This window comes from Gobius niger, assembly GCF_951799975.1.
Source record: "Gobius niger genome assembly, chromosome: 22".
NCBI classification, from domain to species: domain Eukaryota; kingdom Metazoa; phylum Chordata; class Actinopteri; order Gobiiformes; family Gobiidae; genus Gobius; species Gobius niger.
The window spans coordinates 7,838,099-7,863,560 of NC_136873.1; the positions used below are offsets into that span (position 1 = coordinate 7,838,099).

Below are 25,462 nucleotides of genomic sequence, written 5' to 3' on the forward strand. Positions count from 1 at the left end.
AAAAATGACAAAAATGTACGAAAAAGTGACAGAAAAGTGACAACAAATTTTACAAATAGTGACAAAAAAGTGACAATAAATGTACAAAAAAGTTACTAAAAAATTATGAAAAAGCCACAAAAGAGTAAAGTGACAAAAAATTTACAAACATTTACGAAAAAGTGACAGAAAAGTGACAAAAATTGACAAAAAGTGACAAAAATTTGATGAAAAATGTGACAAAAAAAATCTGAAAAAGTGACAAAAATGTGACAAAAATGACTATAATGAGTGACGAAAACGCAACAGAAAAGTGACAAAAACACAAAGTGCTGAAAAGCGATGAAAATCTGGTAAACTACAAAAAACACATTAAAAAAATGACAGAAACGAGGAAGAAGGAGGCGTTACACTGGCCCAAAACACTGCAGCATGTATGTAAATATGAGCAAATAACTCCTGTTCTGGCTCCCAGCGAGCTCCAGGATCCAGTTTAAGATCCAATCGATGGTTTTTAAGCGTCTAAATGGGATCTTACCTGTCAGAGCTTCTGTCTGTCGGTCTGTCTTAGAGATTGGGGTAAAGCCAGTCATCATTTAACGTTGCTTTTAGGGCTGTGCAATTAATCGAAATTCGATTACGATTTCGATTACAACAGTAAACGATTACAAAATTAGCATAATCGCAAAAAATCGATTTAATATTTGTTTTTTTCAAAATTGTTTTTTTTATTTTTTTCAAAAAAAAAATTTTAAATTTTTTTTTTTAAATTTTAAATTTTTGGATTTCACTTTCACATCACTTTTTTGCTGGATTTTTGTCACTTTTTTGCTGGATTTTTGTCACTTTTTTGCTGGATTTTTGTCACTTTTTTTCTGGATTTTTGTCACTTTTTTGATGGATTTTTGTCTTTTTTTGATGGATTGTTGTCTTTTTTTTTATGGATTTTTGTCACTTTTTTGCTGGATTTTTGTCTTTTTTTGCTGGATTTTTGTCACTTTTTTGCTGGATTTTTGTCTTTTTTTGATGGATTTTTGTCACTATTTTTGCTGGATTTTTGTCTTTTTTTGCTGGATTTTTGTCACTTTTGTGCTGGATTTTTGTCTTTTTTTGCTGGATTTTTGTCACTTTTTTGCTGGATTTTTGTCTTTTTTTGATGGATTTTTGTCACTATTTTTGCTGGATTTTTGTCTTTTTTTGCTGGATTTTTGTCACTTTTGTGCTGGATTTTTGTCACTTTTTTGCTGGATTTTTGTCACTTTTTTGCTGGATTTTTGTCTTTTTTTGATGGATTTTTGTCTTTTTTTGATGGATTTTTGTCACTTTTTTGCTGGATTTTTATCACTTTTTTGATGGATTTTTTTAAAGGCAACAAATAATCGTTTGAATAATCGTGATTTCAATTGACAAAAATAATCGTGATTATTATTTTTTCAATAATCGAGCAGCCCTAATTGCTTTTCATGTCATTTTAGCTGTAAAATACTTGCCATCTGTCATACTGTTCACCTAAATGAACCTATCAACGTTTCATAAGCTCTGGATTCATTGTCTATATTAAATCAGTGGTAAGAAACAGGTGCAGTAATGAACCCCAAGATAAAACTGTCCTCATCCCAGCCTTCCACTTACACATGATGTTTATTTGTGTCACCATTTATCTGCCGGGCACTAACGCCCCAACCCGCTTTCATTACACACTTATTTCCCTTGTGGTGCTCCTGCCATAGTCACAATAATAACTTTTCTAAACACAATCTCGACTCACTCACGAAGAAGAACACATCTACAGTGTTTATTCACATCTTCAAATCTGCATACAAACGTCTACAATGAATGTCCACAATCAGTCGTACAAACCTCAATTTAAAAACACATTTCAGTGCAATCTACTTCCTCATAAAAAAACAAACTAATGTACATTGAAGCTGCCACTGACTCGGGGTTCGTTTTTTTTTATATAGGGCTGTCTATGTTGCCCTCGCTCTTCGCCCCGCAGGCTCGGTGCAGCATGAAGCCCACGGCGGCGGTGAGGAGGAGGGCGAACAGGAACATGAGGGTCCCCCAGGCCCCGAGCGTCAGGGCCTTGCGCAGCACGGGGCTCTCAGCCGGCAGCAGGTTGCTCAGGGTCAGCATGTAGCCCAGAGCCCAGCCCACGGACGTGCCTCCAGCCTGGGGGAACAGAGACAAGTGTTCAAGGCTGGACTGGGGATCAGAGGCGGGTACAGAGTGTTGTTAATGAGGAATTTCATTATCAGTATGTTGGCGCACCTTTTTTAACTCATTGACTGCCAATGACGTATATAGACGTCAATTGGGTTTTTTAATGGGAACAGCTGCAGCAAAGCCTTGAGCGTGTCTGGTGTTAAAATGTAAATCCATCTAACTCACTGTGGTGTTCAAGTGTTTTAACCTCTTAACTCCCGCCTGAACCGAGAGCATTTTCTCCAGTTCAGCTTTACCCAAATCCTGTAGGCCAGTGTAACGCCTCACTTGAAAGATAAGACCTACAAAACTTATCTAGATGGAACTTTTTCCTCATGTCATCATCATTTTTTGGGGGGGGTTTCAACTCATTTTTGTAACTTTTTTGTAATTGTTTTGTCAAATAGTAAATTTTTTGTCACTTTTTGTCACATGTTCATTTTTTTGGTCAACTTTTTGTCATTTTTGTAAAAAAAATTGTCCTTTTTTGGTGACATTTTTGCCACTTTTTCATTTTTTTGTAAAAAAATTTCGTTATTTTTTTGTCACTTTCAGTAATTTTTTTCGTCCTTTTTTGCCCATTTTTTGTGACATTTTTTGTCCATTTTTTGTCCATTTTTTGTCACTTTCTGTCATTTTTTTCGTCGTTTTTTGTAATTTTTGTAAAAATGTTTGTCCTTTTTTGTGACATTTTTGCCACTTTTTCATAATTTTTTTGTCCGTTTTTTGTCAATTTTTTTGTCAACTTTTGAGACATTTTTGCCACTTTTTCATCATTTTTTGGTCAATTTTTTGTCATTTTTTGTCACTTTCTGTCCATTTTTTTGTCGTTTTTTGTCAATTTTTTGTCAACTTTTGTAACATTTTTTGCCACTTTTTCATCATGTTTTTGTCAATTTTTTGTCATTTTTTGTCTGTTTTCTCACTTTTTCTCACATTTCCATCATTGTTTTCGTCTCAGTTTTGTTGCTATTTTCTCGCCTTTTTTCCAGAAGCTTTTGGCCTGGGGTAAAGCCAAACTGGAGAAAATGTGCTCGGTTCAGGTGGGAGTTAAGGGGTTAATGTGTACAATAGCTCCAGTATTTTACCATCTAAAATCTCCATTAGTTTATTATGGCTGCAAATCCATTCACCAAACATATAATCAGTGTATCGACCACGTACCTTCTTCTGAAAGGACACTTGTGGGAAAGACTTCTCGTCAAATCCGTATCCTCGCAGCATGAGCACCTGCATGAACACGGCCGAGGCGCAGTAATCCTGGAGGCGCGACTTCTGCTCCGGGGCCACGAGGAGCAGCTGGAAGAGACGGAAACATTTTTTATAATAAGGAGGTTTTCTGTCATCAGTTCCTCGTAATAAAAACCAAAGCAGGATTTTAGTTACTTGGTTGAAATTGAGGCCGCAGACGCTCTTGGTCGCGTCCTCCAGCTGCGAAGGCGTCGTCACGGAAACTCCGGTTACTTTCTGCAGGAACGAGTGCGTGTAGAAGAAAGCGGAGAAGGCCTGTAGACAAACATGGAAGGGAAAAGGAATATCAGAAAAGTACCACCGTTATGTAGCTGTGTGATTAAAAAATCGACCAAAAAATGGACCAAAAAATGACACAAAAAAAGATGAAAAATTGATTTAAAAAAAAGTGGCAAAAAATGTCACAAGAAATTGACAAAAATATGACAAAAATGTGATAAAAAATCGACCATAAATGACAAAAATGTGACAAAATGTGACAAAAAATGACAAAAAATTGATAAAAAATGACAAAAAAATGACAGAAATGTGACAAAAAAATGACAAAAAATTGATTAAAAAATGACAAAAAATTGACAAAAAAAATGACAAAATGTGACAAAAAAATGACAAAAAATGACAAAAAAATGACAAAAAAAAAAAAAAAGACTAAAAATGACAAAAATTTGATACAAAATTTGACAACAAAATTACAAAAAAATAACACAAATGAACAAAAATGGACCAAAAATGTCACAAGAAATTGACAAAAATGTGATAAAAAATCGACCAAAAAATGACAAAAATGTGACAAAATGTGACAAAAAAATGATAAAAAATAACAAAAAAATGACAAAAAATTGAAAAAAATTTGACAAAAATATTGCAAAAATGTGACAAAAAAATGACAAAAATTTGATAAAAATGGACCAAAAAATGACCCAAAAAAACGATGAAAAATTGACAAAAAAAGCGGCAAAAATGTCACAAAAATGTGACAAAAAAATGACAAAAATTTGATTTAAAAAAATGACAAAAAAGACCAAAAGAAAATTACAGAAATGTGACAAAAAATGACAAAAAAATGACAAAAATTTGATTAAAAAATTGACAAAAAAATTACAAAAATGTGACAAAAATGTGATAAAAAATGAACCAAAAAAATGACTAAAAAATGATTAAAAAATGACAAAAATGTGATAAAAATGTGGCCAAATTTTTTTCCAAAAAATTACAAAAATGAACAAAAAAATGCTGAAAAAAAAATCTGATGACGTGAGGAAAAGGATCTTCTCGGTTCAGGTGGGAGTTAAAAGGTTAAACACTTTGTCTAATTCGTGGTAAATGAGCAAACTAAGCATTAATAAACGTCAGTGCAATAAACCTACACATGTTTTTAATCCTACAGCGAGAGTACACACAACACGTGTAATTGAAAGTATTCAGAATACAGTACTCTGATTGGCCAGAGTACTGGAATACATTACAAAACACATTTTAAGGCAAGTATTCAGTTTGAAGTTTTCTCCCCAACACTGTTTACTTAATCTAACAAAGCAAATATTCAACTTTACATTTCAAGTATTTAAAGCTGCATTATGCAACTCTTTAGGTGACAAACATGGGCCCCACACCGGCCTCCAGATGTGGCCTGATGTTCCCCACAGACTGACCATGAAGCCGCCGCTGACGTTGGGCTGGAAGACGCCGTTGAGCGAGCAGCGGGAGAAGGCGCAGGAGTCGAAGGAGAACAGCTGCGTGACGTTGCCCAGGCAGTGCCGGTAGTGCCCAGTGCCCCGGACGGTCAGCTCAGCCGGGGGTGGGGCGGCCTGGGGGTCGGGGGGCGCGGGGGTGCAGGGGGAGCTGAAGACGCTGCTCAGAGAGACCTTCTGGCTGTGTCCGGCGGGATAGCACGGGTGAGCGATGGTCCCGGATGTGCCTTGAGCCTGAAACATGGACAAAAGAAAGACCTGAAACTGCCCACTCACAGCACAGGCTAATGTTACCGTAGGGGGAAAAAACACACCATTTTTAGCCATTTTCTTGAGAAATCTATAAACAAATAAAGTCAAGTCTAAATCGGGTCCATATGGATGTTTATTCACAGCAGATTGTTCAGTAGAAGCGGAAAAAGCACTACCTAGCATGCTAACATGTAGCATCATGTAATTTGTTTATCACATTTTTGTCATTTTTCGTCATTTTTTTGTCATTTTTTTGTCATTTTTTGTCATTTTTTATCACATTTTTGTCATATTTTTGTAATTTTTTTATCACATTTTTAATCACATTTTTGTCACATTTTTGTCATATTTTTGTAATTTTTTTGTCACATTTTTTATCAAATTTTTGTCATTTTTTAGTCAATTTCTTGTGACATTTTTGCCACTTTTTCATACATTTTTCGTCAATGTTTTCTCACGTCATCAGATTTTTTTTGTTGGATATTCAACTCATTTTTGTAGCTTTTTTGTCATTTTTTTGTCAAATTTTGTCCCATTATTGTCATTTTTTCGGCCATTTTTTTCCAATTTCTAGTGAAATTTTTGCCACTTTTTCATCAATGTTTTCTCATTTTTTTGTCACATTTCCATCATTGTTTTCGTCTCAGTTTTGTCGCTATTTTCACAGCTTTTTTCCAGAAGCTTTTGGATTGGGGTAAAGCCAAACTAGAGAAAATGTGCTCGGTTCAGGTGGGAGTTAAGGGGTTAAAGCATTCTCCGTTATTTATGATTTATGGACTGTGGAATCACTTTGCTCCTCCCCATGTCTCTGTATCTTTATTTAGAAGAAAAACTATATTCATAATTCAGCGTTTGTTAAAGTAGTTTTTGAATAATTAGAGAAGTAGATTTTTCTCCAAACTTTCCCCTTAACTGTTTTCAAACATGACCATATATGGGCGATTCCAGAGATGCCGTCTGTGTCTATTGATATCATATATTTTTCATGTTTGAAAACAGTTAAGGGGAAAAACAATTCGGAGAAAAATCTAAACTTTCAAAAACTACTTCAACAAATGCTAAATGATGAATATAGTTTTCTACTAAATAAAGAAACAAAGACATGGGGAGGAGCAAAGTGGTTCAACAGCCCATAAATACATAAATAACGGAGAATGTAAAGTAAGTAAATGTAAGGTAAAATGTAAAGTAAAAATAAGGGGGAAAAAGGGAGTAAAAGTGAGAGAAAATGTGGAAAATATTAGTAGTAAAAAAAGAAAAAATTAGCAAAATTTTGAGGGAAAAAAATAGGGGAAACGTGTAAAAGTTGGGAAAATTTGGCGCAAAATAGGGAAAATAAGGGGAATACATTGAGAGGGAAACGGGACAAATTGTGGCAAAAATTAGGAAAAATTGTGTCGTGGGAAAATGGGTCTAAAATAGAGAAAAAATGCAGAATAAATTGGGTTAAAAAATGAGGAAAAGTGAGAGGAAATACAGAAAATATTAGTATTAAAAATATATACAAAAATTAGCATAAATCGTGAAAAAAAAAATTGTGATAAAAATTTGACCAAAAAAATGACCAAAAATGACCAAAAAAAAAGACAAAAAATGACAAAAATTTGACAAAAAAATTACAAAAATGTGACAAAAATGTGACAAAAATGTGACAAAAAAATGACAGAAAAATGACAGAATAAATGTAAAAAATGTGATAAAAAAAATTACAAAACAATTACAAAAAAATTACAAAAATGTGACAAAAACGTGATAAAAATGTGATAAAAAAATTACAAAAAAATTACAAAAATGTGACAAAAATATGACAAAAAAATTACAAAAATGTGACAAAAATGTGACAAAAATATGACAAAAAAATTACAAAAAAATTACAAAAATGTGACAAAAATGTGATAAAAATTTGACAAAAAAAATCACAAAAAAATTCATAAAAAAGTTAAAAAATTAAAAGTTAAAGTTAAAAGTTAAAAAAAAAATTGGGGAATTGAGAAAAATAAGAAAAAAAAATGTTAAAAAAAAAAAAAAAATGGAGAAAAATGGAGCAAACATTGGGCAAAAAAATAGAAAAAAAAATAGGAAACAAATTTGGAAAAACACGTAAAAAAGAAATTGGGGAAAAAGTTGGGAAAGAAATTAGGAAAGGATTTGGAAAAAGGCAAAGTGGAGAGAAAACATTACACTCAGGCTGGTGGTAAGAGGTTCTTTCTCTGGACCAACTGCATTAATACTTGGATCGAAAGATAACGTTTTTTTCCTCAGTACCTGCTTTTGATACTTATATACCCAGCCCTAATGATTACGAACTTCTTCTTCATCTGAATGTACCTGGATGAGGCGGGCGAGGATCTTCTTGAGCACCTGGTCCCGCCCGTAGCAGAGGAAGCTGTGGGTGTAGAGGGAGTAGTGCTGCCCGTACAGGTGCAGGCTGTACCCGCCGTCCCGCTCCTCCACCGGCTCCTCTGTGGCGAACGTGATCTGCGTGGACGCCCCGCCGAAGTCCAGCGCCCCCACCGTGCCCCGGCCCGGGCTCAGCCAGCGGCCCACGAAGCTGTACTGAGGAGACACGCCACGTTTACTACAGTGGAGCGGTCTCTCTGCGGCGCCACCGAGGCCCTCCAGGGGGAGCCATTGCACTGGCCTTAATAACTCAAGCATCCGGCTCTGGGGGTTTAGTCATGTCCATGTTTTAAAAGGAGATAAATGTCAGAGGAGTAGAGAGGAGGGGAAGAGAGGAGAGAGGAGAAGAGAGGAGGAGGGGAAGAGAGGAGGAGAGAGAAGAGGAGAGAGGAGGAGAGAGGAGAAGAGAGGAGAGAGAGGAGAATAGAGGCAGAGGAGAGAGGAGGAGGAGAGAGGAAAAGAGAGGAGGAAAGAGAAGCTGAGGAGAAGAGAGAGAGAAGAGAGGAGAGAGGAGGAGAAGACAGGAGAGAGAGGAGAGAGAGGAGAAGAGAGGAGAGAGGAGGGGAAGAGGGGGAGAAGAGAGGAGTTAATCAGAAAGGAGAGTGTTTCATTAAACCCCCATTATCTCCGTTTTCTAGAAAAAAAAGTCATATTTACCAAAATCGGTACTTCCGGGTTAGCGGAGATAAATCCTAACAGCAGCTTCGCTAACCCCTGAAGTAGTGACTTTAGTAAATATCACTTTTTTAGCAGTTGTGCGGCATTTTTGGCTAATGAGTCTGAGAAATAAGTCTGTTCAGTAACTCTCTGTTGAGTTTCACAAATATTGAGTTTTTTCTCAAATTTTTTTGTCATTTTTTCGGCAATTTTTTGTAATTTTTTTGTCAAATTTTTATCACATTTTTGTCATTTTTTTGTCATATTTTTGTCATTTTTTGTCAAATTTTTGTCTTTTTTTAATATTTTTTTTGGTCATTTTTTTCTCTTTTTTTGTCACATTTTTTGTATTTTTTTTTGTAATTTTTATCACATTTTTCCAAAAAAAATGTCACATTTTTCTCATTTTTTTGGTCAATTTTTTGTCATTTTTTTGTCTTTTTTGTCACATTTTTGTCAAATGTTTGTTAAATTTTTGTCACATTTTTGTCAATTTTTTGTCAATTTTTTGTCAATTTTTTGTAACATTTTTGCCACTTTTTCATCAATTTTTTGTCACTTTTTGTCAATGTTTTCTCGCTTTTTTCTCACATTTCCATCATTGTTTTCGTCTCAGTTTTGTCGCTATTTTCTCACCTTTTTTCCAGAAGCTTTTGGACTGGGGTAAAGCCAAACTGGAGAAAAGTTAAGGGGTTAATGCCTATAATACGATTCAAAATGGAGATTGATGCAAAACACTTTTTTTTTTAAACCTTTTTGGCCAAGAAGATGTTTAATTTTTGAAAAAGAACCTGGGATCAAACCAGGGACTGTTCAATAAAGATGATGAACTTGTGATGGGTCAATATGAATAAAAAGGAAACAAATATCATCGGGTCAGACAGCTGGTCTAATTCGAGTAGGGGAAAGCAGCACGGGTCACGGGGGGGGGTTTCGTGGTGTTTTGGAGCTAAAAAGAGAGAGCAGGTTAAACTGAGAGGTCACGGTCACAGAGCGGGACGTCATGAACTGTTCACTGAAGCTCCACAGCAGCTGCCTGGAAGGTGAGTGAACCAGAGCAAACAAAAACTAAAACAGACCAACTCTTTCAGGATGAACAGGCACAATCTAAAGACGAATGAGGTTCTTAATCAATTCATCAATTAATACACTAAATGATTACAAAATAATGCTGATGATGAACTGTGGTATTTGTCGAGGATCATGTGTAGTTCTTCAGATTACGCTACTGATCAGTGCTGGCCTTTTGCTGAAAGGAGAACAGAAGTTTAGAAGTCTCTATATATTTGAACTTGTGCATGAATGAATGCATGATTTCATGATACAGTCACGCATCACTAAATCATGACTTCTCAGGAACAAACATGATCACATGTTCATGGCTGACTTCACCCCTGAATCAAACATGTAACTAACTCACTTAATAATTCATCATGAGGATCACATAGAAGACCAGGAATTCACTAAAACGGCAACGAAATGACAATAAAATAATCGACCAATTCATATCATCCATATGAGTCATGATGGTCATACATGATCCTCATGATCATGACTGGTTGATCATTTTATTGTCATTTCATTGTTGTTTTAGTGAATTCATGGTCTTCTTATGTGATCCTCATGATCATGATGAATCATTAAGATTTTCATGTACATTCATTACAGTAGAACACGTTTAATTCAGGGGTGAAGTCGTCCATGATCCAACATGTTTGTTCCTGAGAAGTCATGATTTAGTGATGCATGAATGTATCATGAAATCATGCATTAACTCATGTACCATTATGATATTTTTTCAAAGGCGACAAATAATCGTGATTTAAATGATTACTAAAATAATCGTGATTATTATTTTTTCAATAATCGAGCAGCCCTAACTCCTTTTATAACCCCCACGCTCCACTATCAGAAATGCCTGTACCTTGATGAAGTTCTCCAGCAGGTAGTTGACGGTGACCCAGCCGAACGCGCCCTCCTGCTCGCCGCTCAAAATGGCCGCTCCCCTGAAGTCGAACGGGTACGACCTCAGCTTCTGCTCCACCTCCTGCAGGATCTGAGCCGACTGCTGAGGACTGGAGATCCTGGATTAAAGGAGAGGGACAGCAGGCGGGTCACGTTCTCGTCATGTTCTCTGCGGAGTTTTATTTCCACAAGACAATGGAGCGAGGAGTTGAGCTTCCTGAATCTCTGACGGCTTAAAAGAGCAGTAAAGCTGGACATCATCAGCGATCAGGTGGAAAGAAACATCGCTCAACGTTTGGATGATCTTTCCCCAAGGGATCAAATACAGCAAAAATAAAACAGGACCCAAAACGGGACCTTGAGGGACTCCACATAACAAATCCCCTTGCTCAGACCTTAGTTGGTTTGCTGTAACACTAAAGCTGCACCCTTTAAAGTGTTTTGTCTGGTAATAGTTAGTCAGAAAGAACGTTGAATTAATGAACTGCTGAACTCATGAATAAGATGGTGCTTTTATTTTGGCGTGCTGGATCGAAACAGGAAGTCACTTCTTGGCCGGAGTTGTTATGATTTGAAGTTATGCAGTCAATTGCGCAACATGTCGCACCGAATATGAAAACCTCTAACAAAACCTCTTGACATTTTCTCCTGTTCAGCTTTCAACGAAAAAAATGACAAAAATTCAACAAAAATGTGACAAAAATTCAACAAAAATGTGACAAAAATTCAACAAAAATGTGACAAAAATAAAAAAAAAGACAAAAATTCAACAAAAATTCAGCAAAAAATGACAAAAAAATCAACAAAAAATGACAAAAAATCAACAAAAATGTGACAAAAATTCAACAAAAATGTGACAAAAATTCAACAAAAATGTGACAAAAATTCAACCAAAATGTGACAAAATTTAAAAAAAAGACAACAATTCAACAAAAATTCAGCAAAAAATGACAAAAAAAATCAACAAAAAATGACAAAAATTCAACAAAAATTCAACAAAAATGTGACAAAAATTTAAAAAAAGACAAAAATTCAACAAAAATGTGACAAAAATTCAGCAAAAAATGACTAAAAAATCAACAAAAAAATGACAAAAAATCAACAAAAAATTGACAACAATTCAACAAAAATGTGACAAAAATAAAAAAAGACAAAAATTCTACATAAATGTGACAAAAATTCAACAAAAAATGACAAAAATTCAACAAAAATGAAAAAAATTCAACAAAAATGTGACAAAAATTCAAAAAAAAATTGACAAAAATTCAACAAAAATGTGACAAAAATTCAACAAAAAAATGACAAAAATTCAACAAAAATGTGACAAAAACTCAACAAAAACCCACATATAAAAGCTTCCTGACGGGAGCTTACAGCCTATAGGCCAGAATAATGCCTCATTTGAAAGCTAAGACTTACAATACTGATCTTTTTCATCAAATGTTTGCCACATTTGTGAGTTTGTGCCGGTATTTTGATGCTTTTTTCAAGCAGTTTTTAGATTTGGGTAAAGGTGGGGGTTCAGGTGGTTCAGGTGGGGGTTAAGAGGTTTAATGTGTGCCCATCTACTTGCTATTGCTGATATCGAGAGTGACAGTAGCCTGAGCAGATGACCTACTTCTACCAAGAGTCCGAGACACTCCCCGTTTTATAGGTAAATGATTATATACAAACCTGCTGGAGTTTCATTTTATTATAAACACCTAGATACAATGTGCAAAGTGACAGTCACACGTTCAGTACATGATAGACCACCCTATTCCCTGACCCCTCATTCACTACATAGGCCCGCACTATATAGTCACTATATAGTCACCGATTCTGTTGGCGATTCAGACAGAAGCAGATATGCTTTTTTTTAAATCTGAATGTATTTATTGTTACAAACGTTTATTTTATGAAACAGAGCGACTGTTTTGGCACTTTTACAGGCGTTTTATTTGACATTTAAATTAAAACTATCATCAAAAAAAGAAAAAAAGAAATCACTCCACCTCAAAGACAGATTGAGCGACTACATCTGCTAAAAGTTCACTAAACTCCAGGAATAAAGTATTTCTGTGATAAAAACCAGAGACAGTGGAATATTTATGGATTAATACAAGTCAGATACTTTATATTTCACATGGATTTTACATTAATTACTATTATTACTATTATTATTACTATTACTATTATTATTCGAGAGGAAGCTGTCAGTCATTTATCAGCTCTAGCTAAAGGTTAGCAGCTAACGTTAGCATCTTTTCACCGTTTATATTTAGGTCGTTTATTCATGAGAAACACAAACACACGACTCAAAGACCTGTCTCTGTCAGGCTCTTCTCCAACTCTCGCAATGCATTGTGGTCTATATTGACCCGTTTAGTGACCATCGATGCTCACTACTTTTCGAGATGCATTGTGACCACTACATAGTCACTATATAGTCACTATATAGTCACTATAGAGTCACTATATAGTCACTGTATAGGGAATAGGGTGGACATTCGGACACAGCCTGTGTTTAAAACAGGTATCGGCTCAGTATTGGATATTTGTAGTCAATAAACCATATTGTATTTTTTTCCAGTATCGGCTCTGATATCCAATACCAGTATCCATAGTAAAAAGCACCGAAAAGCACCCTTTAAACTTTAAATAACATGTTCTTCAAGTTTAGCAGGTCATTTTTCTCTCTCATATTGTCAACTGAATCGAAAACCTATTTAAAAGTGCAGATTTTTTATCCTTTTTTGTGGCTATAGGGACACTCACTGCAGGAGCCTCATGCCGGCCGTGGCCCCCAGATAAACCGGGGTGGAGGAGTGTCTGTCTTTGGGAACGTCCCGCGCAGCTTGGTCCAGACAAGGCTCTAAACTCCGCGCCGCCCCCCCGCGCTCTCCGGCGTAGCTCGAGATGCCCCCACCTGCACACACAGAAATTACACTTTGTGGCATAATCATCATGTTGTATTAAATGAGTGAAGCAGATTGATTTGGAGAAAACTTGATGTTATGTAACACTGTGATCAGTGGCGTAGCGAGGGCACCGTGGGGCCCTGAGCGAAAGTTCACAGGGGGCCCTTCGTTACTGGTGAAACTCGGAAAATTATAATATCGTGAAAAAGTTCCTTTAACCTCTTAACTCCCGCCTGAACCGAGAGGATCTTTTTCCTCACGTCATCAGATTTTTTTTCCCATAATTTTTTTGTTGGGTATTCAACTCATTTTACACACATTACATCACATTATTGTCATTTTTTTTGTCACATTTTGGTAATTTTTTGTCAATTTTTTATCAATTTTATGTAATTTTTAAATCACATTTTTTGTCAAATATTTATCAAATTTTTGTCAAATTTTTCTCATTTTTTTGTAATTTTTTGTCACATTTTTGTAATTTTTTTGTCCATTTTTTTAATCAATTTTTTGTCATTTTTAGTCATTTTTTTGTCATTTTTTGTATTTTTTTTGGTCAATTTTTTATCACATTATTGTCATTTTTTGTCACATTTTTGTAATTTTTTTGTCCATTTTTTTTATCAATTTTTTGTCATTTTTTGTCACATTTTTTGTCACATTTTTTGTCGAATTTTTATCACATTTTTGTCCAATTTTTGTCAAATTTTGTCATATTTTTCTAATTTTTTTTTCATTTTTTTGGTCATTTTTCGTCAGTTTCTTGTGACATTTTTGCCACTTTTTCATCCATTTTTCGGCACTTTTTTGCCAATGTTTTCTCACTTTTTTGTCACATTTCCATCATTGTTTCCGTGACAGTTTTGTTCCTATTTTCCCACCTTTTTTCCAGAAGCTTTTGGCCTGGGGTAAAGCCAAACTGGAGAAAATGCGCTCGCTTCAGGCGGGAGTTAAGGGGTTAAGGGGTTCATAAAGAAGCCACCAAAGCCTGAAAGGGGTAAACAGCGCCCGATAGCATTAGTGGTGAGATAATGTAACTGCAGCACCATCATCATGAAGAAAACTCCCACCAAGCGAGTCTTCATTGTAAAGCTGTGCATAATGAGCCAGTTCAGGGGGGCCATTTCTTCGCTTCACTTCCTCGCCTCCTCACAGCCTCCATTTTGTTCTAACCGCTTGTTGTTTTCCTGGCTGTAAAGGCATGCCCTCTTACCTGTCTAGTTTATTTATCCTGCGTGTTTAATGACTGCAGGCGTGGGGCGCGGGGAGCAAAGTCCGAGTCCTCAGATGATGTGTGAGCGTCTGCTGATGACTAAGTGTATCATAGTCGAGCTATTGCTGCACAATACCAGGAAAAAATGTTTTGCAGTACTAGGGCTGGGCACCGTTACACGATACCAGTGTGGTGTCGGACAAAATGAAAGTATTGAACCGAAAAGAAAAATGTTAGATCCTGGTTTTGATGCAGTTGGTCCAGGGACTCGGTTGTTTCAGCTGAAGTAAAAAAAAAAAACTTTATTATTTCTTCATTACCCAGATCTCATGAACATAGGTGAGGGTGGGAACGTAGATCGATCGGTAAATCGAGAGCTTTGCCCCAGACTCGGCTCCCTCTTCACCACGACAGACCGATACAGCGACCGCATCACTGCCGTCTATCGATCTCACACTCCGTCCCTCACTGAGAACGAGACCCCGAGAGACTTGAGCTCCTCCACTTGAGGCAAGGACTAGAAATTCGACTGAGTTGTCACATTTTTGACACATTTCTGTCATTTTTTTGTTACATTTCTGTCATTTTTTCGTCCATTTTTTGTCATTTTTTTGTCACATTTTTGTCATTTTTTGTCACATTTTTGTCATTTTTTGTCACATTTTTGTCATTTTTTTGTCATTTTTTGTCACATTTTTGTCACATTTTTGTCATTTTTTTGTCATTTTTTGTCACATTTTTGTCACATTTTTGACATTTTTTTATCACATTTTTTGTCATTTTTTTGTCATTTTTTGTCACATTTTTGTCATTTATTTGTCACATTTTTGACATTTTTTGTCGCATTTTTGACATTTTTTTGTCAAAGTTTTACCCATTTTTGTCATTTTTTTGTTACATTTTTGTCATTTTTTGTCACATTTCTGTCCTTTTTTCGTCCATTTTTTGTCATTTTTTTGTCACATTTTTGACATTTTTTTGTCACATTTTTGACATTTTTTTGTCAAAGTTTTACCAATTTTTGTCATTTTTTTGTTACATTTTTGTCATTTTTTTGTCACATTTTTTGTCATGTTTTGTCACATTTTTGTCATTTTTTTGTCACATTTTAGTCATTTTTTGTCACATTTTAGTCATTTTTTTGTCACATTTTTTGTCATTTTTTTGTCATTTTTTGTCACATTTTAGTCATTTTTTGTCACATTTTTGACATTTTTTTGTCACATTTTTGACATTTTTTTGTGAAAGTTTTACCAATTTTTGTCATTTTTTTGTTACATTTTTGTCATTTTTTTGTCACATTTTTTGTCATTTTTTTGTCACATTTTTGTCATTTTTTGTCACATTTTTTTGTCATTTTTTCTGTCACATTTTTTGTCATTTTTTTGTCACATTTTTTTGTCATTTTTTTGTCATTTTTTTGTCATTTTTTTGTCATTTTTTTGTCATTTTTTTGTCACTGTTCATTCCATAAAAGTAATGAACAGAACCGGTGACAAAGGGCAGCCCTGGGGAGACCAACACGCACCGGGAACAGGTCTGACTTACTGCCGGCAATGCGAACCAAGCTCCTGCTGCTCATACAGGGAACGGACAGCCCTTAGCAGAGGGCCCCGGACCCCATACTCCCGGAGCACCCCCAGTGTTAATTTTGACAACATATTTTAATTTAGTCTTAGTCTTTTGACAAAAATGTAATTCGATTTTAGTCTAGTTTTAGTCAAAAAAATATCTTAAATTTTAGTCTAGTTTTAGTCAAAAAAATATCTTAAATTTTAGTCTAGTTTTAGTCAAAAAAATATCTTAAATTTTAGTCTAGTTTTAGTCGACTTTGCATTGATAATATTCATCATAATCATATTTAATGTTGTTCCTCTGCTTAATGGAGCTGCTCCACATGAACAAAGCTCAGAGCTGATCCTTTGACAGAGAATTTACATGATCTGAGGCTCTTTCAGACGCTCAATAGAAGTTTGGATGATTTTAGTCTCTCCTTTTCATTTTTATTTAGTCTCATTTTAGTCGACTAAAATATAGATACAGACGGCATCTCTGGAATCGCCCATATATGGTTATTTTTGAAAACAGTTAGGGGGGAAACAATTTTGAAAAAATGTATATTTTCTCTAATTATTCAAAAACTACTTGAACAAATGCTGAAATATGAATATAGTTTCTACTAAATAATGATATTAAGACATGGAGAGGAGCAAAGTGGTTCAACAGCCCATAAATCCATGAATAACGAAGAATGCTAACTTGATGCTACATGTTAGAATCGGGCTAATGCTAACGGTTAGCTAGCGCTAGCTACAACTGTGTGAGATCTGCTGTGAGAAAATATCCATAATGACCGGATTTACACTGGACTTTATTTATATGTGATAAATAAGTTGATATTCCCCCAGAAAATGGCAAAAAAGAGTGAAAAGTGTGTTTCTCTAAAGATTCTATTTTCCCCCTCGGCGAAGCCACGCCCCGTTTCAATGACGAGATGCCGTCTGTATCTATCTGGACATTTTAGTCATAGTTTTAGTCTCATGAAAAACTTTTAATTTAGTTTTTGTCCAATTTTAGTCGTCAAAAACAACACTTTGACTAAAATTAAGACTAAATATTATAGTTGATGAAATTAACACTGCAATGAAGTAAATCTATGGCAAATAAAGGAACTTTATCCAGGAACTATCGGCCGGATCCTGCATTGCACATGATCAAATTAAAGATCTAGAAACTGTAGAAAAACAGGAGTAAACAGCCTCCATGTGTGTTGGGATGACTGATGCTCATCATGAGAATAGCTGGGGTGGGTGCAGACTGGGCGCCATCCTTCAGCCAGTCCGTCTGCAGGCAGCTGTGTCGCTCACGGCTCGGTTCGGGGTGGATGAATGCTGAAGCTGTGAGTGGAGAGGAGGTTGTTTTGACATGCAGTACCTTTGACGTGACACTCGCTGTGCTGCGTGACGATGCCGGTGCCATTCTGCTTGTCCGCTCTCCACTTGTAGATGAAGAGAGCGGTGTGTGAGGAGCCGGCGTCCAGCACGATCCCATACTGCAACACAGGACAGAGCTGTTGACCTCTGAACTCCCGCCTGAGCCGAGAGGAGCTTTCTCCTCACGGCACTTTTTTTTTCCATCATTTTTTTGTTGGGTATTCAAGTCATTTTTGTAACTTTTTTGTCATTTTTTGTCATTTTTTAATCTAATTTTTGTCAATTTTTTGTGTCAAGTTTGTATCACATTTTTGTCACATTTGTCATTTTTTCATCAATTTTTTGTCATTTTTTCGTCATTTTTTTTGTGCAATTTTTGGTCATTTTTTGTCACATTTTTGTAATTTTTTTGTCCAATTTTTATCAAATTTTTGTCACATTTTTGTCATTTTTTGTCATTTTTTGTCAATTTTTTATCATTTTTTTGTCACATTTTTGTCAATTTTTTATCATTTTTTGTCATATTTTTTGTCAATTTTTTATCATTTTTTTGTCATTTTTTTGTCATTTTTTTGTCATTTTTTTGTCATTTTTTTGTCATTTTTTTGTCCAATTTTTATCACATTTTTGTCACATTGTTGTCATTTTTTGTCAGTTTTTTGTCGTTTTTTGTCACATTTTTTGTCACATTTTTGTCAATTTTTTTATCATTTTTTCGTCAATTTTTTAGCAATTTTTTGTAATTTTTTGTCACATTTTGTCACATTTGTGTCTTTTTTTGGTCACATTTTAGTCATTTTTTTGTCCAATTTTTATCCAATTTTTATCCAATTTTTATCACATTTTTGTCACATTTTTGTCATTTTTTGTCACATTTTAGTCATTTTTGTCATTTTTTGTCAATTTTTGTCACATTTGGGGCAAATTTTTGTCATTTTTTCGACATTTTTTTGTCAATTTCTTGTCACATTTTTGCCACTTTTTCATCAATTTGTCATCACTTTTTTGTCAATGTTTTCTCACTTTTTTGTCACATTTCCATCATTCCATCATACACGATTGTGTTCAGTTCTACAGGATTTCTTTTTACAGAAACATTCTCAAGCCGTCCTCGACATTCAGTGCAGTCGATGCCTCTTAAAGGGATATTTCAGGATTTTTGACATAGGGCCTCATTTCCTAGTTTTCCAGAGTGTTGCTGATTTCTGGAGATATTTTTTTTTTTGTAATTCAAGCAGTTCTTATATTTGAAGAGTTTCGTGGCGCTAGGCTAGTGCAAGGCTAGTGCATTTCTATGGTATCAGCTAGCCTGCATTAAAAACCTCTTCAAAACCATGGGGTCGTCCAGAAATCAACAACACTCTGGATACCTAGGGAATGAGGCCCTATGTCAAAAATCCTGAAACATCCCTTTAATCCTCCAGCCAGGTGTTTCTGACCATCAACCTGGCTCCACATCCGGAGATGGTCCCCGGTTCATCGAATAATCCGCATCCTGGGGCTTTAACGATCCCAGATTTGTGCTGGTGTGGCTTAACAGTACCCAACCCTGTTCCATATGGTCCCATAAAGGCTTCATAATAAAAAATGTAAACACTAGAGCACAGAGCAAACCGAAAACGTCACTGCACGTTCCCTCAAGTGTGAGAGTGCGAGTTTTCACACTTCAAAGTCGCCTTCACATCCACTCTCTCCACGTCTCCTTTCACTCCTGTCAGTATTTGAGTCGGTAGATGAAGAGAGCGGTGTGTGAGGAGCCGGCGTCCAGCACAATCCCATACCGCCGATCTTTTTCCTCACGGCAGATTTTTTTTCCATCATTTTTTTGTCGGGTATTCAACTCATATTTGTCACATTTTTGTCATTTTTTCGTCAATTTTTTTTATCACATTTTGGTCAAATTTTTTTCATTTTTTTCCCCATTTTTTTTCATTTTTTTTTCTTTTTTTTTTCATATTTTTTTTTCATTTTTTTGTCTTTTTTATCACATTTTTTATCACATTTTTGTCTTTTTTGTCATTTTTTTGTTCTTTTTTTTGTCCAATTTTTATCACAATTTTTTTGTCATTTTTTACAATTTTTTTGCAATTTTTTGTCATTTTTTCGACAATTTTTTGTCAATTTCTTGTGACATTTTTGCCACTTTTACATCAATTTTTCGTCACTTTTTTGTCAATGTTTTCTCACTTTTTTTGTCACATTTCCATCATTTTTTTGTCGGGTATTCAACTCATTTTTGTAACTTTTTTGTCACATTTTTGTCATTTTTTCGTCAATTTTTTTTTATCACATTTTGGTCAAATGTGGTCATTTTTTTGTCATTTTTTTCTTCATTTTTTTGTCTTTTTTTTCATTTAAAAAAAAACAAACAATTTTTTTCCATTTTTTATCACATTTTTTTTGTCATTTTTTGTCTTTTTTTTATTTCTTTTTTCTTTTTTTTGTCCAATTTTTATCACATTTTTTTTTTTGGTCATTTTTGTCTTTTTTTTGCAATTTTTTGTCATATTTTTGACAATTTTTTGTCAATTTTTTGTCACATTTCCATCATTTTTTTGTCGGGTATTCAACTCATTTTTGTAACTTTTTTGTCACATTTTTGTCATTTTTTCGTCCATTTTTTTATCACATTTTTGTCAATTTTTTGTCAATTTTTTTGTCAAATTTGTATCAAATTTTTGTCAATTTTTTATCAAATGTTTGTCAGATTTTTGTCTTTTTTTTGGTTATTTTTTTTCCACACTTTTTTCCACACTTCAAAGTCGCTTTCACATCCACTCTCTCTCACTCCTGTCAGTATTTGAGTCGGTGATGCTGTTTCCTCACACAATCACCTCCCCCAATGCAAAACACACACCATCATTAAAGAGGAAACCCTCGTACTCAGGCTCCCCCGTCACTTATGAAGGACCCGCTTGTTAGAGCTGACTCGGAGCGTTGCCAGCAGCGTTTGTTAACGGAGGTCTTCTCACTCCGCGTGTGGTCGTTCGGCTTTAATGTAGTTCTAAAGAAACCCGGGGATTTGAGGCCGTGAGTACAAGAATTACAGCCGGGAGGGAGCAGCGGGACGGACCTGAGCTGAATCTTAATGTCGGCGGTGGAGAAACAGTAAACAGCTGCCTTACGGTGTTCACACGTTCTGCCGGGAGGGAAGGCGCTACAGACGGTTTCTTTAAAAGTTCCTCTCCGACCCCCCTGCTGGGACATACAGGGGCGGACTGGGACTGAAAAACAGCCTTAACCGAGAGCATTTTCTCCAGTTCGGCTTTTTATTATTATTTTTTTCATCGGTATCATCAGCAAAAAGAAGCAAAATCATTCATATAAATAATAAATAATAGCGGTCCCAAAATGGAACCTTGTGGCGCACCATACTCCACGGAATTCCGTTTAGATTCATGTTTTTTGATACTGGGCTTTACCCAAATCTAAAAGCTTCCTCGACTGGAGAGCAACAATGTAACGCCTCATTTGAAAGCTAAGACCCACAAAACGGACCTTTTTCCTCGCGCTCGTGTCGTGTCACCTTTTGCATGTTTTTTTTTTTTTTTTCATTTTTGTCACTTTTTGGTTGAGCTTTTTGTCGAATTTTGGGAATTTTTTTTGCTGAGTTTTTGTCACATTTTTGTTGAATATTTGTCACATTTTTTGTTGAATTTTTGTCACATTTTCGTTGATTTTTTGTTGATTTTTTGTCACATTTTTGTCACATTTTTTGTTGAATTTTTGTCACATTTCCGTAGATTTTTGGTTGATTTTTTGTCACATTTTCGTTGATTTTTTGTTGATTTTTTGTCACATTTTTGTCACATTTTTTGTTGAATTTTTGTCACATTTCCGTTGATTTTTTGTTGATTTTTTGTCACATTTTCGTTGATTTTTTGTCACATTTTTGTCACATTTTTGTAATTTTTTTGTTGAGTTTTTGTCACTTTTTGTTGAATAATAATGGTCCCAAAATTGAACCTTGTGGTGCACCATACTCCACGGAATTCCTTTTAGATTCATGTTTTTTTTTACACTGGGCTTTACCCAAATCTAAAAGCTTCTCGACTGGAGAGCAACAATGTAACGCCTCATTTGAAAGCTAAGACCCACAAAAGTGACGGAAACTTTTAGTCGCCACATTTTTGTCATATTTTTGTTGTTTTTTTAATCATTTTTTTCTATCATTTTTGTTGTGTTTATCTCACGTTTTTGTCGACTTTTCATCCTCTTTTTCTCGCCATTTTGATCTTTTGGCTGTGGAACACCTCATTTGAAAGCTAAGACCCACAAAACGGACCTTTTTCCTCGCGCTCGTGTCGTGTCACCTTTTGCATGGTTTTTGTTGTTGTTTTTTTCATTTTTGTCACTTTTTGGTTGAGCTTTTTGTCGAATTTTTGTAATTTTTTTGTTGAATTTTTGTCACATTTTCGTTGATTTTTTGTTGCATTTTTGTCAAATTTTTTGTTGAATTTTTGTCACATTTTCGTTGATTTTTTGTTGATTTTTTGTTGCATTTTTTGTTGAATTTTTGTCACATTTTTGTCACTTTTTCGTCACATTTTTGTCACTTTTTCGTCAATTTTTTTTTTATTTTTTTTGTTGCATTTTTGTCACATTTTTGTCACTTTTCTGTTGAGTTTTTGTCACATTTTTGTCGAGTTTTTAATCATTTTTTCTATAATTTTTTGTTGTGTTTTTTGTCCGTGTTTTTCTCATGTTTTCATCCTCTTTTTGTCGCTATTTTGATGCTTTTCTTTTTAGCGATTACATTTTGGTAAAGCTCGGCACAGTAAAGTGAAAATTACTGTGCGGATTTCGAACTACTCCTGGTATTATTACGCCTCACAATATAGTCCCCCCTTTTATCCGCTTAGAAAATCCACATTGTTTAATTTTGTGTAATTATACTTTGTAGTGGAACACTTCACGTAACCATATTTAAATAGGGAAAACGTGGAAGAGCTTGGTAGCCTTCACTGGCAGTTGACGATGATCACAGTGAATCATCGCATTATTACTGCATATTATTTATGTTAGGAAGTTATGGAACACACATTTTGCGAGAGAAATGTCTATAAACTTGTGTGTAAAAGTCTCAGAGGACGATTTGTTCAGAGGGTCATCTGCTCCTCAATATCAAGGCTCATACGACACAAACACAGGCTTGAAAAGTGCAATACAGTGTTATTACCATGATGACAGTGTAACGAACATTTGAAAGCCGAGACCTACAGAACTCATCTAAACTGAGCTTTTAAATCGTGTTGTTGTTGTCACTTTCTTGACATTTCTATATATTGATTTTTAACCCCTTGACTCCCACCTGAACCGAGCATATTTTCTCCAGTTTGGCTTTACCCCAGTCCAAAAGCTTCTGGGGAAAAAGGTGAGGAAATAGCGACAGAACTGAGATGAAAACAATGATGGAAATGTGAGAAAAAAGTGAGAAAACATTGATGAAAAAGTGACGAAAAATTGATGAAAAATTGGCTAAAGTGTCACAAGAAATTGACAAAAAATGGATGAAAAAAAATGACAAAAAATGTGATCAAAAATTGACAAAAAATTGACGAAAAAATGAGAAAAAAGTGACAAAATGTGACAAAAAAATTACAAAAATTGGACCAAAAAAATGTGAAAAATGTAACAAAAAAATGACAATAATTTGATAAAAAAATGGACGGAAAAATGAAAAAAAAGTGACAAAAATGACACATAAAATGACGAAAAAAATGACAAAATGTGGAAAAAAAAGACAAAAAAATGTCAAAAAATGTGATAAAAAATGAAGAAAAAATTGACGAAAAAATGAGAAAAATGTGACAAAAAATTTGACAAAATTTGACAAAAAATATGACAAAAAATTGACCGAAAAATGACAAAAATGTAACAAAAAATGACTAAAATGTGATAAAAATGTGACAAAAAACGAAAAAAATGTCAAAATTGTAACAAAAAAATGACAATAATTTGATAAAAAATTGACGAAAAAATGAAAAAAAGTGACAAAAAATTTGACAAAATTTGACAAAAAATATGACAAAAAATTGACCGAAAAATGACAAAAATGTAACAAAAAATGACTAAAATGTGATAAAAATGTGACAAAAAATGAAAAAAAGTGACAAAAAAATAACCAAAAAATGACAGAAAAATGACTAAAGAAGTGATAAAAAATTGACGAAAAAATGACAAAAAATGTAACAAAAAAATGACAATAATTTGATAAACAATTGACGAAAAAATGAAAAAAATGTACAAAAATGTTACAAAATGTGACAAAAAAATGACCAAAAATTGACCAAAAAAATGAATAACCAACAAAAAAGTGATGGAAAAAAAATCTGATGACGTGAGGAAAAAGATCCTCTCGGTTCAAGCGGGAGTTAAGAGGTTAAATTTATTTTTCCATCACTTTTCTGTAACTCTTTTGTTGCTTCCTTTTCATCCTCGTTTCAGTCTCTGTCACTATATTGACACTTTTTCCAAGAAGAGAAAATGTGCTCGGTTCACGTGGGGGTTAAGAGGTTAAACGGGTTAAAATACATGCCTTCATTTTACTATATTAAAACAAACATATACTTATACATAATATACTATCACTTGACACACACATGACACAGGCAACACAAGCGCCCCCGCCCCTCGCTCACCATGAAGCCGGGCGCCTCGGGGACGTCCCTCGTGGGCAGCGCGAGCAGCAGGATGGCCACGAGCCCCACGGACAGCAGCGCGAGGGGCACGAGCGTGGAGCCCCGGCCGCGAGCGGAGTCCCGCGCCATGTCAGCGAGGAGCCACGGACGGAGGAGTCACGGAGGAGTCCGCGAGGAGGAGTCCGCGAGGAGGAGTCCGCTGCTCTCCGCGCGACGTCCCGCCTCTTGTGGCTGCACCTGACGCTGCTTTACATAATTTATCAGAAGCGGCTGAATCTGCCTCTGCTCGCGCCTCCTCCGCGTGGGGGAAACGTGGAGCCTTTAGCTAACCCGCGCTAATTAGCATCAAGCTGTGTGATGTGGCCTTATTGTTACATTTAATACAAATACATCCGAGGTCAGGAACATTGTAGCTAACATTTAACCTCTTAACACCCGCCTTAACCGAGCACGTTTTCTCCAGTTTCGGCTTTACTCAAATCTAAAAGCTTCTCTTGACTGGAGTTTGCAGCCTGTGTGTAACGGCTTATTTGAAAGATCGACAAAAAGGCCCTAAGGGAATATTTTTCCTTGTTGTTGACATCGCTAGTTTAAAGGTTTTTTTCATTGCTTTCATTGCTGCCTTTTCGTCACTTTTTCATCACTTTTTTTGTCATTTTTTCATCACATTTTTGTAACTTTTTTGTTGCTTTTTTGTCACTTTTTGTCACATTTTTGTCACTTTTTTGTTGCTTTTTTGTCAGATTTTTTCATCACATTTTTGTCATTTTTTCATCACATTTTTGTAACTTTTTTGCCACTTTTTTGTTGCTTTTTGGTCACATTTTTGTCACTTTTTGTCATTTTTTCGTCAATTTTTTGGTCACATTTTTGTCGCTTTTTTGTCACATTTTAGTCATTTTTTTGTTGTATTTTTGTCACTTTTTTTGTCACTTTTTGTCACATTTTAGTCATTTTTTTGTCCATTTTTTGTCACTTTTTCGTTGCTTTTTTGTCACTTTTTTATCAGATTTTTTCATCATATTTTTGTCACTTTTTCGTCACATTTTTGTCACTTTTTCGTTGCTTTTTGTCACTTTTTTGTCAATTTTTTGTCATTTTTTCATCATATTTTTGTCACTTTTTCGTTGCATTTTCGTCACTTTTTCGTCCATTTTTTGTCACTTTTGTTGCATTTTTGTCATTTTTTCGTCAAATTTTTGTCATTTTTTCATCATATTTTCGTCACTTTTTTGTTGCATTTTTGTCACTTTTTCATATTTTTTTTCATCGCATTTTTTACATTTTTTGTCACTTTTTTGTCACTTTTTTGTCACATTTTTGTTGCATTTTTGTAATTTTTTCGTCAAATTTTTATCATTTTTTCATCATATTT

At 35.0% G+C, this 25,462-nt stretch overlaps 1 protein-coding gene across 1 annotated transcript; it reads right to left on the reverse strand.

Moving 5' to 3' along the window:
- Positions 1-1,913: 1,913 nt before the first annotated feature.
- LOC306981645 (ectonucleoside triphosphate diphosphohydrolase 2-like) lies at positions 1,914-24,259 on the reverse strand. Its single transcript, XM_079581273.1, has 9 exons — positions 24,088-24,259; positions 17,448-17,565; positions 13,158-13,308; positions 10,360-10,519; positions 7,707-7,934; positions 5,088-5,360; positions 3,571-3,690; positions 3,349-3,483; positions 1,914-2,151 (listed from the first exon to the last, which is right to left on the reverse strand). The coding sequence occupies exons 1-9, from the start codon at positions 24,214-24,216 to the stop codon at positions 1,936-1,938; spliced, it is 1,530 nt and encodes a 509-aa protein (XP_079437399.1). The 5' UTR covers positions 24,217-24,259; the 3' UTR covers positions 1,914-1,935.
- Between the last annotated feature and the right edge of the window lie 1,203 nt (positions 24,260-25,462).

Bases quoted from the DNA above. Each gene is read 5' to 3' on its own strand.
- LOC306981645 (XM_079581273.1), bottom strand. From the start codon at position 24,216: ATGGCGCGGGACTCCGCTCGCGGCCGGGGCTCCACGCTCGTGCCCCTC. The intron at 10,520-13,157 runs GTGAGTGTCCCT...CCTTTAATCCAG, and splicing joins GCCGGCATGAGGCTCCTGCA to GATCTCCAGTCCTCAGCAGT. The intron at 5,361-7,706 runs GTACATTCAGAT...TCCATGTTTCAG, and splicing joins TCCTCGCCCGCCTCATCCAG to GCTCAAGGCACATCCGGGAC.